Source organism: Adiantum capillus-veneris, chromosome 3 (assembly GCF_014529385.1).
Source record: "Adiantum capillus-veneris isolate H3 chromosome 3, ASM1452938v2, whole genome shotgun sequence".
In the NCBI taxonomy this organism is placed as follows: domain Eukaryota; kingdom Viridiplantae; phylum Streptophyta; class Polypodiopsida; order Polypodiales; family Pteridaceae; genus Adiantum; species Adiantum capillus-veneris.
The window spans coordinates 125,249,532-125,263,045 of record NC_140933.1 but is presented as its reverse complement, the minus strand read 5'-3'; the positions used below and the strand labels follow the sequence as shown (position 1 = coordinate 125,263,045).

Genomic DNA, 13,514 nt, shown 5'->3' with positions numbered 1-13,514 from the left:
TGAGCTTTATAGGTTTTATCTGCTTCTTTTGTACCAACACGTGCCAAATCTGCTTCTTCCACAATGGGAAATTGGTTCCATCTAGCTTCTTGATATTGTAAAGAGCAGTGTCCTGGGATCTAGCCATAGCTACGCTTCACAGTGGTTTACTTTCCTGGGAAAAATTCGGCAGAGTTTCCCCTATAAACTGACCTCTGAACTAATATCAACCTGTCAAATGAACATGCATCACACAAGGATGTGATGAACTTATAGTGATGAACAATGGTGTGTCTACGGAGTACAAAGCACAAGGGGAACTAGTGCATCACACAAGGATGAGAGAGGGGATGAAGTATGTATCTCTTCATTCCTTGGTTGAAAAGCATGACCCTCGTGTTTCTATGTAGTTCTAACTATATTGTGTCCTGATCTAAAACTGTGAACCCTATAGGCCACTCTGATGTGAGAGGTGTAGCATTATGCCTATTGCACTTCACGAGTGGACAACTAAGTTCTAACTCAGCTCTGTAGTGAGAGAAACACTACTGCACCACACCAATAAGAATCTAAGTTTTCCCTACCCCCCCCCCCCCCCCCCCCCTGAAGAGTGGACCATATGGCAGCACACCACGGGAAGAGGTACTAAATCCTACTCACTTTTGGAGTGAGCCCTATGCATGAACACCACGAAGTGGCCTATAGTATGCAAGCCAACTCTGTGGCGAGAGAGTAATTGTTGCACCACACGAGTCTGGCACAACACACAACAACAAGGAGATACTGTTTGTGCTCCTGGTGGTGGTACTGCAGCTGACACTGGACTCCGTTGTTGGTATTTTGATCCAAAAAAATTTATTTGGGTTTGGTTATTATTCAAAATTTCGACGTATAATGGCCTTTTATACATATATTTTTTGTGATACAGACGTATAAATGCAAGCCAACTTACTTTGTACGCCCTCTCTTTTTTTCTAAACTAATGTACAAGGAGCTCAAACATGGAAATTCATGTGGTTCTCTCTCTCTCTCTCTCTCTCTCTCTCTCTCTCTCTCTCTCTCTCTCTCTCTCTCTCACTCATATAGGTAATTCAGTCGTTCGGTCCACGGATCATCAAATTTAGAGGGCCCATGAGCATGTAGTAGGCGCTCAAATGTGAATTTGACTTTTGAAGTAAACTGCTGAAAAGGCTCTTGCAACTTCGATGGAGGGTGGCTAAAGCACCCTCCAAAAACCAAGGATCGCCACTTTCACGGGCTATAGTGGGTAATTCAATCAAAAGCAAATACGATCAAGTCCTCTGTGCATGAACCTGAAACGGAAGGTAGTGTGCATAATGGGAGTATGGGGTTGTGTTTCTTTGTCGACAACCCTTAAAATGCTCTCGGCGAGACCTCCATTTAGTTTGTTTTACAAGGCAGAGCTCGTATGGGGTTGGAGGGCCCTTACATCTAAACCTTTGGGAGAGACCTATCCTTCGGACTAAGTAACACCGAGCCTTAAAGAGGGAGGGAGTGAAGCGATTCACGGTCGAGAATTTCACGCACGAAAGTCGGGGTGATCGTAGTCAGCAAGGTTATTTAAAAACTAAACCCGAATACGAATTAAACCTGGGCAGCGTGTGTTAACTCACGCTATAACCTTGTAAAAAGAGAGGGAATGGCACAACGTGTGTGCGGGTGGGGTCCCGAGGGGGTGGTGGAGTTTCCATTTTGCCTCGATTTTTACGTTGGCCAGGTGTAATGCGCCTTGACCGTCGATCCCTTTACTGATCTCGAGGCGCGCTAAACCCGGCCAGCGGGAAAAACGAGGCGCGCCATCAAAAAGGCGAGGCGCATTAAACATGGCCAGTGGGAAAAACGAGGCGCGACAGGGCGATTTGAACCCAAGACATGGCCGTCCAAGTTTAGGGTCACATAGGTTAACCACTTCACCTGCGTATGCATTGTGTACTTACACCTTTTTTTACAACATTATATTATAAAATAAATGTATTTCTCAGACCGTCCAGGTTTAATGCGTGTCCAGGTTTAGTTTTTTATTTGATTTTTGAGGCTTTGATCTTCTCGGCTTTAGTGAGTGGGCTTCTCATCCTTTGATCCCATTGCCTCCCCCTGTTAAATATAGGTGTTATTTCGTCCTGAGGGGAGACTACCATACTGAAGTGGGTACGACGTGTACCATAACCATAAATATGGAGCCTCAAAGTCGTAGTTGGAGTGCGCTGTGCGAGGAATAGGACGTAGTACGTGTCAGCAGGACACCAAGGTTGGCGAGGACACGCGTTGATGCGAGAAGGCCTAGGCCTGTTCTTTATAAGCTGCTGCTAGTCCTGTCGCTTCCAAGTTCCTGCACACTCGAGCTTGGAATATAGTTATATACTCTTACTACATCAAAGATCTTGAACTTCTGTTATAATCAGAGCAAGAGAAAGAGATGGCCGACCATGCACAGCACGCCAAGGACACTGCAGCTGTGAAAGCAGGGGAGACCAAGGACTACGGCCAGGTGAAGGCCGGGGAGGCTCACCACAACGCGCAGGTTCTCTCTCTCTCTCCAGCTCTAGTGTTTGTGTGCTATCTCTTCCCTTCTCATGCAAGCGGTTTTGTTTGTGTACTATTGTCGTGGCCACCTGCAGGGAATGGCTGGGGCTGCAAAGGAGAAGGCGGGAGATGCAGGCCATGCGACGCAGGAGAAGGCGGGGCAGGCCAAGGAGGGCACCGCCAATGTTTTTCAGCGGGTACGACAACAATGAATGAATCATCTCCTGGTCCCCTTATTTCTTTAGTGTGGCGTTGACACTACGCTTCTTTTTGGTGTGCGCAGACTGGAGATGCAGTGAAGGACATGGCCAACAAGGTTACCGGAGGCGGGGAACGTCACCACTAACCTAAACAACTCAACTTTCCAATGTAGCTATTTGGCGAAAGGCTTATGCTAACAAAGTAGCCTTCCAAGTTCCCAACTTCTACTCTTCCCTAAAGCCAGGGGCCAGGGCGGAAGCTGGCTCTCTTGCTCCCTCGGCAGCTTGTTTCCAAAAGGAAATTCCTCTGCATTGTAAATTTTTCACCTTTTAATCCAAATAAACTGGTTCAAGTTTCTAACATATAGGACACATATGTATCATGGAGACACACTGCATTTTCACATGGTGATTTTAATAGTATGGTTTTTGATACAATTATGTGATGCAAAAGCCTCTCGTTTGTGGCAATTTAAGTCCACCCACATTCTCACGTCCTTGGGGAGTATCTAAGGAAACGATTGGTGTAACTCTTGGGATGGTGTGATTCGATCAATGATGTGACACAAGCTGGCTCTGTTGACAATACACACACCACAACTCCTTTTTAGCTTTCAGGATTTACCCTTTTATAACCTACTCTGTAGTTGATTGGAAATGTTGCTGCTACTAGTAATGTGGCACTCTTTCATGGGTTCATAATGGTAGCCACATTCTTTACCACTTCAATTTGATAGCTATCTTCATAACTTAGAAGCATTTGAATTCAATTGAAATAAGCCTCTAATTTATTGGGCTAGTTGCAACTCAGTGTGATCCACCCTTGGCAAGCTTTAGCATCCCATCGTCAAGGTCCGGGGTCGAGGGGCAGTGAATATGAGTCGTCCATCCATTGGACTTTTTGTTGAGAATGCAGTGCTGCAGCCATGGGATCTTTGCCAAGTCAGCACATAGAAAAGATGTAGGTGATGATCACTCAGCATGCACCACCTTAGCAGTCGCAATCGTTTCTGCTCTGCACACCTGATCAGCATTTGGAAACCAGTCGATGCAATTCACACAACCACCGATCATTGCGGGTCATCTCAACAACATGAATAATACCTCTTGTTGGCACCTCAGCATACATAATGTGTAATGTTTGTTCATGCAGCCAATCATCGGCTCTATAATATCACTCCTATGCAGTAAGAGATCACTACCTACCTGATATCTCATAGCCTTGGAGATACCAATCGGCTCTCTCTCAACCTGATAGCTACTGACCAACTTTTATCAAGTCTCCTATCCACTTGATAGACACCTAATAGCTACCTCTCATCCTTTCAGCTTTCTTCAAAGCCTGAAAGCTATCCACTAGCTATCTTCTTTCCTGAAAGCTACCCACCAGCCATTAGCTATCCGCTCCCATCTTGATAGCCACCAATATCACCTGGATGGTCTCACTAGGTAGTGTACTGGCAACCAAGAAGTAATCTTGAAGCTTCTAGTTCTATCTTGGTGACTTCTCATCCTGATAGCTACCTACCTTTCAGCTTCCTTCAAGCTTGAAAGCTATCCGCCAGTTACCTTCTTTCCTGAAAGCTACCACCAATCACCACTTATCCACTCCCATCATAATAGCCACCAATATCACTTGGATGGTCTCACTATATAGTGTACTGCCAACCAGGAAGTAATCTAGAAGCTTCCACTTCCAGTCTGGCGACCTCTTATCCTAATAGCTACCTTTCAGCTTCCTTCAAGCGTGAAAGCTATCCACCAGCTACCTTCTTTCATGAAAGATACCCACCAGCCACCAACACGCACAATTGGGTCTATAGATGGCAGGTTGAACAATTCAAGGAGTGTCTATGTCACTTCCCCGATGACGAGGTAGTGAACTTTGCTGAGAACCACACATTCAAGGAACAAAATGAGATTCAATCGATGCATTCGTTCTCTTTCTAGATTACAATCTTCGTTCACATTACGTATATGCAAATGGCAAGGAGTGTCCACAAGTATTATCACTTCTATATTTCTGATGATAAAACTCATGACACCCTTTTTGTTCAACATTGCTTCATGCTCCATCATGGTTGATTAAAGGATATTGGTGTATTGCTGAATGAGCATTGGGTGTGGTCGGATGGCAGTGCCTCGCAGTTCAAAGCAAAAAGATCATTCTACTTTGTTGCCCGGTATAGGACTCTCATAAGTTTGAAAATGACTTGAAATTTCTCGGGTTCAGGTCATGGGAAGGGTGAGCATGATGGGGCAGGTGCATTTATCAAGAGACATTTGACTCATGAGCTGTTAAAGCCAAACTGTGAAAAGTTGCAATGTGCAACAAATGTACTTACATTTACATTTCTGAGAGAAACTATGTCTAATGGGCCTATCGAAACTATGTCTAATAAGCCTATCGCCCCATATGCTTCCAAAGTACGGCCAGTGTGACAAGGTGTTTTTGGAGGTGAAGGAATGTGATGTGGACAGGAGCAACCGTTGGGATTGCAAATCTGCGGATGGAGTTCGTGGGGTACATTGTGTCTCTCGATACTCCTTAACATATGAAAAAGCTCTTGGGTGCAGACAACTCTGATGCTTTTGTATTGTTTGTCTACTGCAAGGCCATTGAGGAGGTGTTCTAATAATGCACATGTTCCGAAGTGGGAGTACATTACCCTTGAATCTACTGAAGTTGTTTAACTTGATGATGAAAGTGACACTTTTGCATATGAAGGTCACCATGATTTGAGCAATGCCCTCCGCATCGGTGACAATTTTGTTGTCATAGCTCCTCATGACTATTAGAAGCTTGCAGATTTCTCTCTTGAAATGCACAAGTGAGAAGCAAAGGACTGAAACCTTGATAACATATACATGGGAAATGTTTGCCATGCCGGTTCATTTATTGTCAAGGGAGTTTGGTATGAACAAGCAAAACAAATCCCTACGAGTTCAAGCTATTACGAAGTAAGCCTAAAGCTAGCTTGTAATCCCACCTTGTAAGAGCTATCAAGATCCAATGGAAAAAACTCGACCTAGGAGAACATTCTTTATGTCCTCAGAAGCATACGAGGCTATTTATAATAACACTCCATATGATGCCAGCAGTTTTGATGACCTTAACTCATTTGCTCTTTTAACTCTGCACACATATTTCCCTCACTTTTATGTACTGGTTCATGGTTTACTTTGTTGCTCATAAAAGACCCAAGAAGTGCATCAGAGGTGATCAAGTGCTTCACACGTTGCACGCAAGGGCTTGACGACAAAGCCATTCTCAACCATCATGCATTGAGAGGCTTGCAATTTAAATGTGAAGGAACTGACAAACCATCTGAGAATCACAAGCGTTTGATCAGCGGATTGAACAATTCTCTCAAGGATGTCAGACGACCAAAAAACTCAAAAGGATTTCTCATTAAACGAGCAAGTATCATGATGGTTATGAACTCTGGAAGTCAAAAACCATTGTTGGTGCAAGAGGAAGAAATTCCATGCTGACAAAATTGTTTACTAATGAAACCATCTCTTTATAATCCTGCTCAATGGAGAACAATAACATGGTGTTTACTCATGAAAGCATCTCTTGATGAGCCTGCCCAATGGAGAGCAATTCCATGTTGATGGTATTGTTTATTGATGTAACCATATGTAAATAAATCTGCTTAATTTGCAGAACATTTGGAGGGAGTCCTAGAGCCTGTTATAGAGACATTGGGAGGTTCATGTAAAGAGAGAGAGAGAGAGAGAGAGAGAGAGAGAGAGAGAGAGAGAGAGAGAGAGAGAGAGACAAAGACAGAGGAAGTTGTTGAGCACTATGCTTTAGGCTCAGCAATCACAAAGATGGTGATTAGCGCACGCACACACACACACACACACACACACACACACACACACACATACACACACAGAGGCTCCTGTAGAGAAAGAGAGCGGGAGTTCCTACCATGGTTTCAGCTAGACATTGAGAGAACACGTGCAGCACACACACACACACACACACACACACACACACACACACACAGAGAGAGAGAGAGAGAGAGAGAGAGAGAGAGAGAGAGAGAGAGAGAGAGAAAGGAAGGGAGGGAGGGAGAATGAGTAACAGACATTGGTAATTTTGGCAAATGTGCGCTAGATTGTTTCATAACCGCTCAACCATTAAAAAAAAGCTCCACTACCCTTACCCTTTTTACTTGGAATCAATAGGTAGTTGCCAATGTGCTACCTTTGTCCGGGACACATGTAGTAAGTCCACCTATTCATGCATATACCCTTAAGGGAATTGAATAATTTTGTATTGGATCATTGTTACACCCATCTTGACTTGAGAATATACAAAAAACGGAAAGGTATATCGATGGGGTACTATTGCTCTCACCTATCTGGTGTATCTTATATTTAGCTTGCTTTAAATTGAGCTTCATCAATAAACTTGCTAAATTAGGTGAATTGAAAATGATGGGTGATTTTCTTGACTAATGAAGGTTTATGGATGATCTACTATGATTTATTAACAACATATTTGTACTACAATGTCTGAACCATAATAAACCCTTGTCCCCTGAGGACCCCTTTACCATATCATCAACATGAACTAGACATCTGATACAAATTTTTCCAAATATTTAAACACAAGAATTAAAATACAGAGACCATATATTGGTGACTTTACTTCATCTACTTTTTGGAAGAAAGATGGATTACCAATAAATAGTATCTGGTTTATCCATGCATCAACTAACATACCTAAAACAATGGCCACTAAAGTATGCAAGTACTACGAATTGTATATAATGCCTCTCACCTCTCATTAGCATATCAAGATATATTGTGTATGATTGGCATGTTTGAAAAGAATGGATTTGATAAACGCATAGGACCACAAGACACATCACTGCATAGGACCACAAGACACATCACTAGATTTTTATAGAACAATCATTTTCTTAGCACAATTTGATGCCACTAATCTCATCAAAGCACTTGGTGAGGGTATAGGTCCACTTAGTGGGCCTACCCCCACTCATTCTACCTTACCCTAGGGAATGTGCACATTGTCACAAACACACACGAAAGCTTTGATTAAACCCAAAGCAAGACCAAGACCACCATAAGGATAAATGGGGAATAAAATGGTACACTGACACGTGCATAAAGTACCCACCCCCTGCATGGCACGCCCAAAACCCTCTTCTTTTCTACCCCATCACCCCACTCAATCATAACAGAGGAAAAACCATCAAGCTTCTCCCCCTTGAACCCACCCATTCTATGCTACCTAAGAGCATCTACATGGAATCTCAGACACTCATGCTAGAGGAAATTCTCCTTGGCCCCTACACTGCCATGACAGTCTCCCCAACCATGGCCAACCAGGTCCCCGCATATCCTATATCTCTCTATGTGGACATCTATAACACATGTATTAATCTTATGACACTTGCAGTCCATAGACTAAGAAACTAATGTTTTTTTTTTTGTTTATGATCAATGCAAGAACCAAGATTAATACTTGCATGGGTTAAGGTTATAGATAAAGGCAACAGGGATTACTCAATTTTATCATTTTTTGTACTTGATAGCCTATAATGGATGCATCAATTTCCTTATCCAATGTCTTGAGTCTTGATTAATGTAGTTTTTGTCAAATTTTTTTGCTTGTACACACACACACACACACACACACAAAAACAAACATTATCACTTGCTATGGGACACCATCCAACCCTTCTAATTGGCTAAAAGCTCTTTAAATATTGTGCATAGACTCATTGGAAAAATGCATACGCCTACGAGAAAGGATAGCAACTGTAGGCTATCATAAGCAAGTATTAACATTTTTTAGGAAACTTTTTGGGAATGAATGTATAAGTGTGATTGAGCATTATTTATATGGAGCATGGCATGGTGGGAGAGACCTGCATACTATTGTACTCATGGACCTTTTCAATAAGAAATAATACCTTGTTGTGCTAAGAAGTAAACATGTCTACTAAATATTTTTCCTTGATGTAAACATGACAATAGTATACATTGTGAATAGCCACACATGGCATTAAATGAGTTGGGAATACCTAAACACGATGAAATAAACTAGATGTTTAGTGGTCTCAATTAAGTGTGGGCGCATTGCTTAGTGGCCTCACTTAAATATGTGCACATTTCTTGAAGGGGGTGACTCATACATATATACATTGGTGAGTTTGTTTCCCGCACAAAGATCAGCTACCTTATCTCTTGCTCATCACACACACACACTCATTATACAAATGCATCGTGGCATCAACATGCACATCGGCTTTGCTCATAAATGCGGGTCTCTTGCTGATACACACACAAACTAGATGACAAGCATTAGGAAGAGGGTGGGGTTTAGGAGGGCCTATTTATTTGTCATGATATTATGGAGTTGATTAACATTTGGACAAATAGGTGCATGCCATGTGTGCAAGAATGGTGGGTGTGTAAGAGAGGTGTAAGAATGGTCAAAGGATACACTTTTCCTCTCATTAAAGGAGGTGGGCAACTTTATGGTTTTTGGCCTCCCATAACTCCTACATACGATCTCCTATTTGAGAGAAGATTATAGATCTATAATCTAAGCGACGAGTTCTTTCTATAGATATGTTACATGATATGGTTTTTCCTGCTAGATTTTAAATCTTATTTTGGGGCAAAATTTGAATTCAAATAGATTTACCATTTTGCCTATTTGAATTCAAAAGTTGTCCTATATTGTTTTGTTAATACAAGAGGTTTGACTCCCTTAAACAGCCAAATAAAGAGCCCCTCCTAGACCCCATTCTCTTCCTAATGATGGCTTCCTTAGGTAGATCCCCTCATTAATAAGGCACACGGGGTCGATTCAAGGGATCAACGGCCCAAGTGCATCCGACCATTGATCCCTGTTGGGGCTGAGATCAAAAATTTAAGCGCCTTTTGGTGTGCTCTCTGCTTGATCCCACGACCTCCTCCCACAGACGCCCACGTCCTATCCAGCCCACCCATCATGCATCCGTGCGAGCCTTGCATGTAATAAATCTTGTAATGGAAATGGCCTATGAACTTAGAGAATAGCGGAATTAAGAGAATTAGAGTGAGCAACTTTGAGAGCATAGAGGGTGAACTTAATTGGTAGTAGCAACTGAATCATAACACTTAATTAACTAGGCATGAGCAATACTTTTTCAAGAGAGAAAGAGTTTAGAGAATATGACAACAGTTGAGGACCGGATTTATGTGGAGCCGGTCCCCCCTCCAAAAGGCATTTGTATTATAGATTCTCTCATTAAGAGAGACTTGGTATAATACAATCTTTGTGTTCCTTGAGACCTCTTTGGCAGTATGGAGATGGAAGCTTCATACACCAAGCTTTTGCATAATATCAACAATCAATCTTATCTTGAAAACAATCAAGAACTTGTGAACGTCTTTATTCTTTGTGTTCCCTAAATCATTTGAGTGCATGAAGATGTATACTTTTATGCATCAACTTGTGCCTAAAGCAACAATTAATCCACCTTGCAATAAAATTAATCTACTTGCATTAAGTAACTAATCTACTTGCAATAAACCATTAGCCTTCTTGCAATAAGCATAACATGCGACTTGTAGAAAGCATTAACTATCCCAAGACCTCAAACACCTTCGAAGGTGGAGAGAGCTAGCAGGGAATGAGGGTAGGGAAGAGGAAGAAGAAACATTTCGTAGGAGAAAGAATTAGTTCCTCACTTATCATAACTCTTGTTGCTAGCATACGTAATAGCATAGTAATGAAGAAGAAGGAGATGGAAAGCGGTAAGCATTGAAGCATGGCTCTTGGTTGGATTTGCACTCCATATCCAAGAGTGTTGGTGTAGGCTCTCAACCTCTACTTGCTTGGAGAAGGAGAGGGAGCTCTTGCACTTTGCATAGCACACAATGACAGTGTTTGTGAGTGTGTGTGGGTGAGTATACCTCCTAAGCAACCCCCTAGCTTGCTTGGGTCGACCCCCCCTTGTAGCTCATGCTTGAAGCTCATTGGACCCCTCTAGGCCTAGCCAATCACAAGTAGGAGGCATTACAAGCAGCAAGGGTAGTCTTAGGACAAGTGTCCCCCTTTCCACTTTGAGAGAGAGGACTTGATAAATGAAAAATCAATTAATTAAATATCCTAAATTATCATTGGACCCCTTGGGTGACAAACCAATAGGCTTCAGGCACACCATGAGAGCAACATGAGGAGGAACTTGACAAGTGTCCCTTTTGCTATCTTTGTACCATGCATGCCTTGTGTGAGTGTGTGGGTATTCTCTCTCATCCCCCCTCATGTAGGGCTCGCCCCCTCCTTGTAGGGATTGAATATTGACTTTTTGACACCTCAACCCCTCATGCATAGGCCCAGTTCCCACCACAAGCTTGGCCCTTAAGCACTTTAAGCTTGGACTAGGTTCTCGCCTCAAATACAGCCCTAGCATCTCAAGCATGTCAAGCACCTCAAGCATCTTAATCATCAAGCACCTCAAGCATCTCAAGCACCTCAATCATCAAGCACCTCAAGCACCTTAGTCATCAAGCATGACAAGCAAGACAAGCACCTCGAGCTGGGTCGGCGGGTTCCCGCCTCAAGCTCAGCCCTAGCTTACCTAAGTTCAAAGGATTTTTACACACATTATTGGAGGTCTTCAATGAAGCTAACCATAAGTTCTTATGCTCCATTGGTTAGCCTTGATCTTTGATAGACCATCTCTCATTTGGGCCCCTTTACCATTGGCCCCGTGTTGAGATAGATCTATAAGCACATGTCTATATCTTAACGCTTGTTCTCGTGTATTCTCCCACATTAACTGATTAGTTTAATATGAGAAAATCATTTGGATTGGTTAGATATTAATTTTTATGACAAATCTTTCGCCTCTGGTTGCATGGATTGGACGGCCTAACCCCCCCCCCCCCCCGCTCTGCTGAGAGGTTTCCCCGCCGTAGATCCCTCGAGTGACACCTCATGTCACTTATAAACAAGGGGTAGATCCCCCTTGAGATCTACTGAGTGCTTCTTTGCTTTTTCAAATACACCTCTAAAAGTGAACACACACACACACTATGGTATATGGATGAAAAAGTGTACGTAAGAGTCGATTTATAGCAAGTAAAACTTGCATGCCTAGTTCTTATGTATACACAAGGGAAGGGTGTGTATATGGATTGACACAATTTTGCTAGGTTCTTGATAATATTTTTTGGTGGGAGATTGCATGCAATGCATAACTAACATCATAATGTTTGATCAAAAGTGAGATTTGAGACCATAAGCATGTGTGCTTAGGTCTTCCTAGAACTTTTGTAACATTCGGATGTTGTTTGATGTTGTAACGGTCATGTTTTGTTTACCGATTAGTGACTAGCTTTTGATGATTTAGGCCATTTGAGTAAAGCTTGTGTTAGATACGACTTGTCTATTGTTTTCCAAGAGATTGACATCCTCTTGTATCCTCTATGCACTATTTGAGTCAGCTTCGTCCCATGGATTGAAGGTTATGTTTGTGGTTCTCGCTACGTCTGCAATAAGATATGAGTGAGGTTAGAAACCCATCCCACATTTGGTGCCACTACCGGGAACGAATAGACCTAAACTAGGAAAAAACAAGAGCGTATTGTGTAGTTGACCTTTATCTTCCTCTAAGATCACCTAGAGTAAAACGTTCTCTTTAAAACCGCATAGCTTAAGAGTGTCGTCTTTTGCTGTGTAGAGGTATCGTGGGAGTAGATTGTACTTGCTAAGTACCTTGTAGGATTAGGTTAGGATTTTGAGAATGATTGATAGACAAAAAAAAGTCTTAACATCAAAGCTCCAAAAACCATTAAAAACAAGAAAACAAGTGTTTGTGGACACTTTCCACAACCCAATTGCATAAAAACCTAGGAGTAGGATAATTAGTAGAATTCGAGGTCGGATCTCAAATCATTGCTCACCCCAAAAGAATCATCTGTGAGTTGTTTATGTGAAGTTGCAGAATTTCAGGTCTACAGCTTGAAACAACACCAAAAGACTATCAACCACTGAATCCGGCTGGAGATTTTGCTCATAGAAATTGTATGAACCTGTGGGTAAGCTTAAAGAAGCATTTAAGGTAAATTTTCAAGAGTTTGCAAAAACTCAGATTACTCCATTTTCTTGAGAATTTAGGCCAAATTAAGATTTGACTTGACTCAGAGGCTTAAAACATGTCATAAAAAGACTGACCATTAAAAAAATTATAAAAAGTGTTCATTTTAGGCCAAAAGTAAGTAATCGTGATTAATTACTTTTAGCTCAAAATTGACCAAGGTTGATACCAGAGACTCTATACATGATTACAAACATCTTTTGTGAAGACTCATAGAATTTAGATCACAAAACAGAACAAAAATTTGATAAAACGGAAATCCATACTAATTGTCGAGAAATTGAGTTTGACTTGCTAGATCTTGCTCAAATCTGGTGAAACCTGATTCAAAGGCTTAGTATGAAGTTGATAAAAAATATGCAAAATTTTGCCAAAAGTAAATAATCATGATTATTTACTTTTGTACTGTTTTTTAACTTTTTTGGCCAACCAAGCTTACCACCAATTCTATCAAGTTGTATCGAGTACTCAAATCAAATTTGTAAGATTTGGATCTATAAAGTGAAAATTGTGGCCCGATTTGTAAAGTCGGTCTGCAAATACAAAACTATTGACAAATTGAGCAGAGTTTATCCAAACTTGGTGAAACTTGGCTAGGGGGCTTAAGTTGAATTGTTTAACCTATTTGTTTCAACATTTTTGCAAAAAGTTG

At 41.7% G+C, this 13,514-nt stretch overlaps 1 protein-coding gene across 1 annotated transcript; it reads left to right on the top strand.

Annotated features, from left to right (window-relative positions):
• The first annotated feature begins 2,322 nt into the window (after positions 1 to 2,322).
• Positions 2,323 to 3,086, top strand: LOC147461655 (uncharacterized). The gene is made up of 3 exons (XM_086501495.1): positions 2,323 to 2,521; positions 2,619 to 2,720; positions 2,807 to 3,086. The coding sequence occupies exons 1-3, from the start codon at positions 2,417 to 2,419 to the stop codon at positions 2,867 to 2,869; spliced, it is 270 nt and encodes an 89-aa protein (XP_086357621.1). The 5' UTR covers positions 2,323 to 2,416; the 3' UTR covers positions 2,870 to 3,086.
• Positions 3,087 to 13,514: the final 10,428 nt, after the last annotated feature.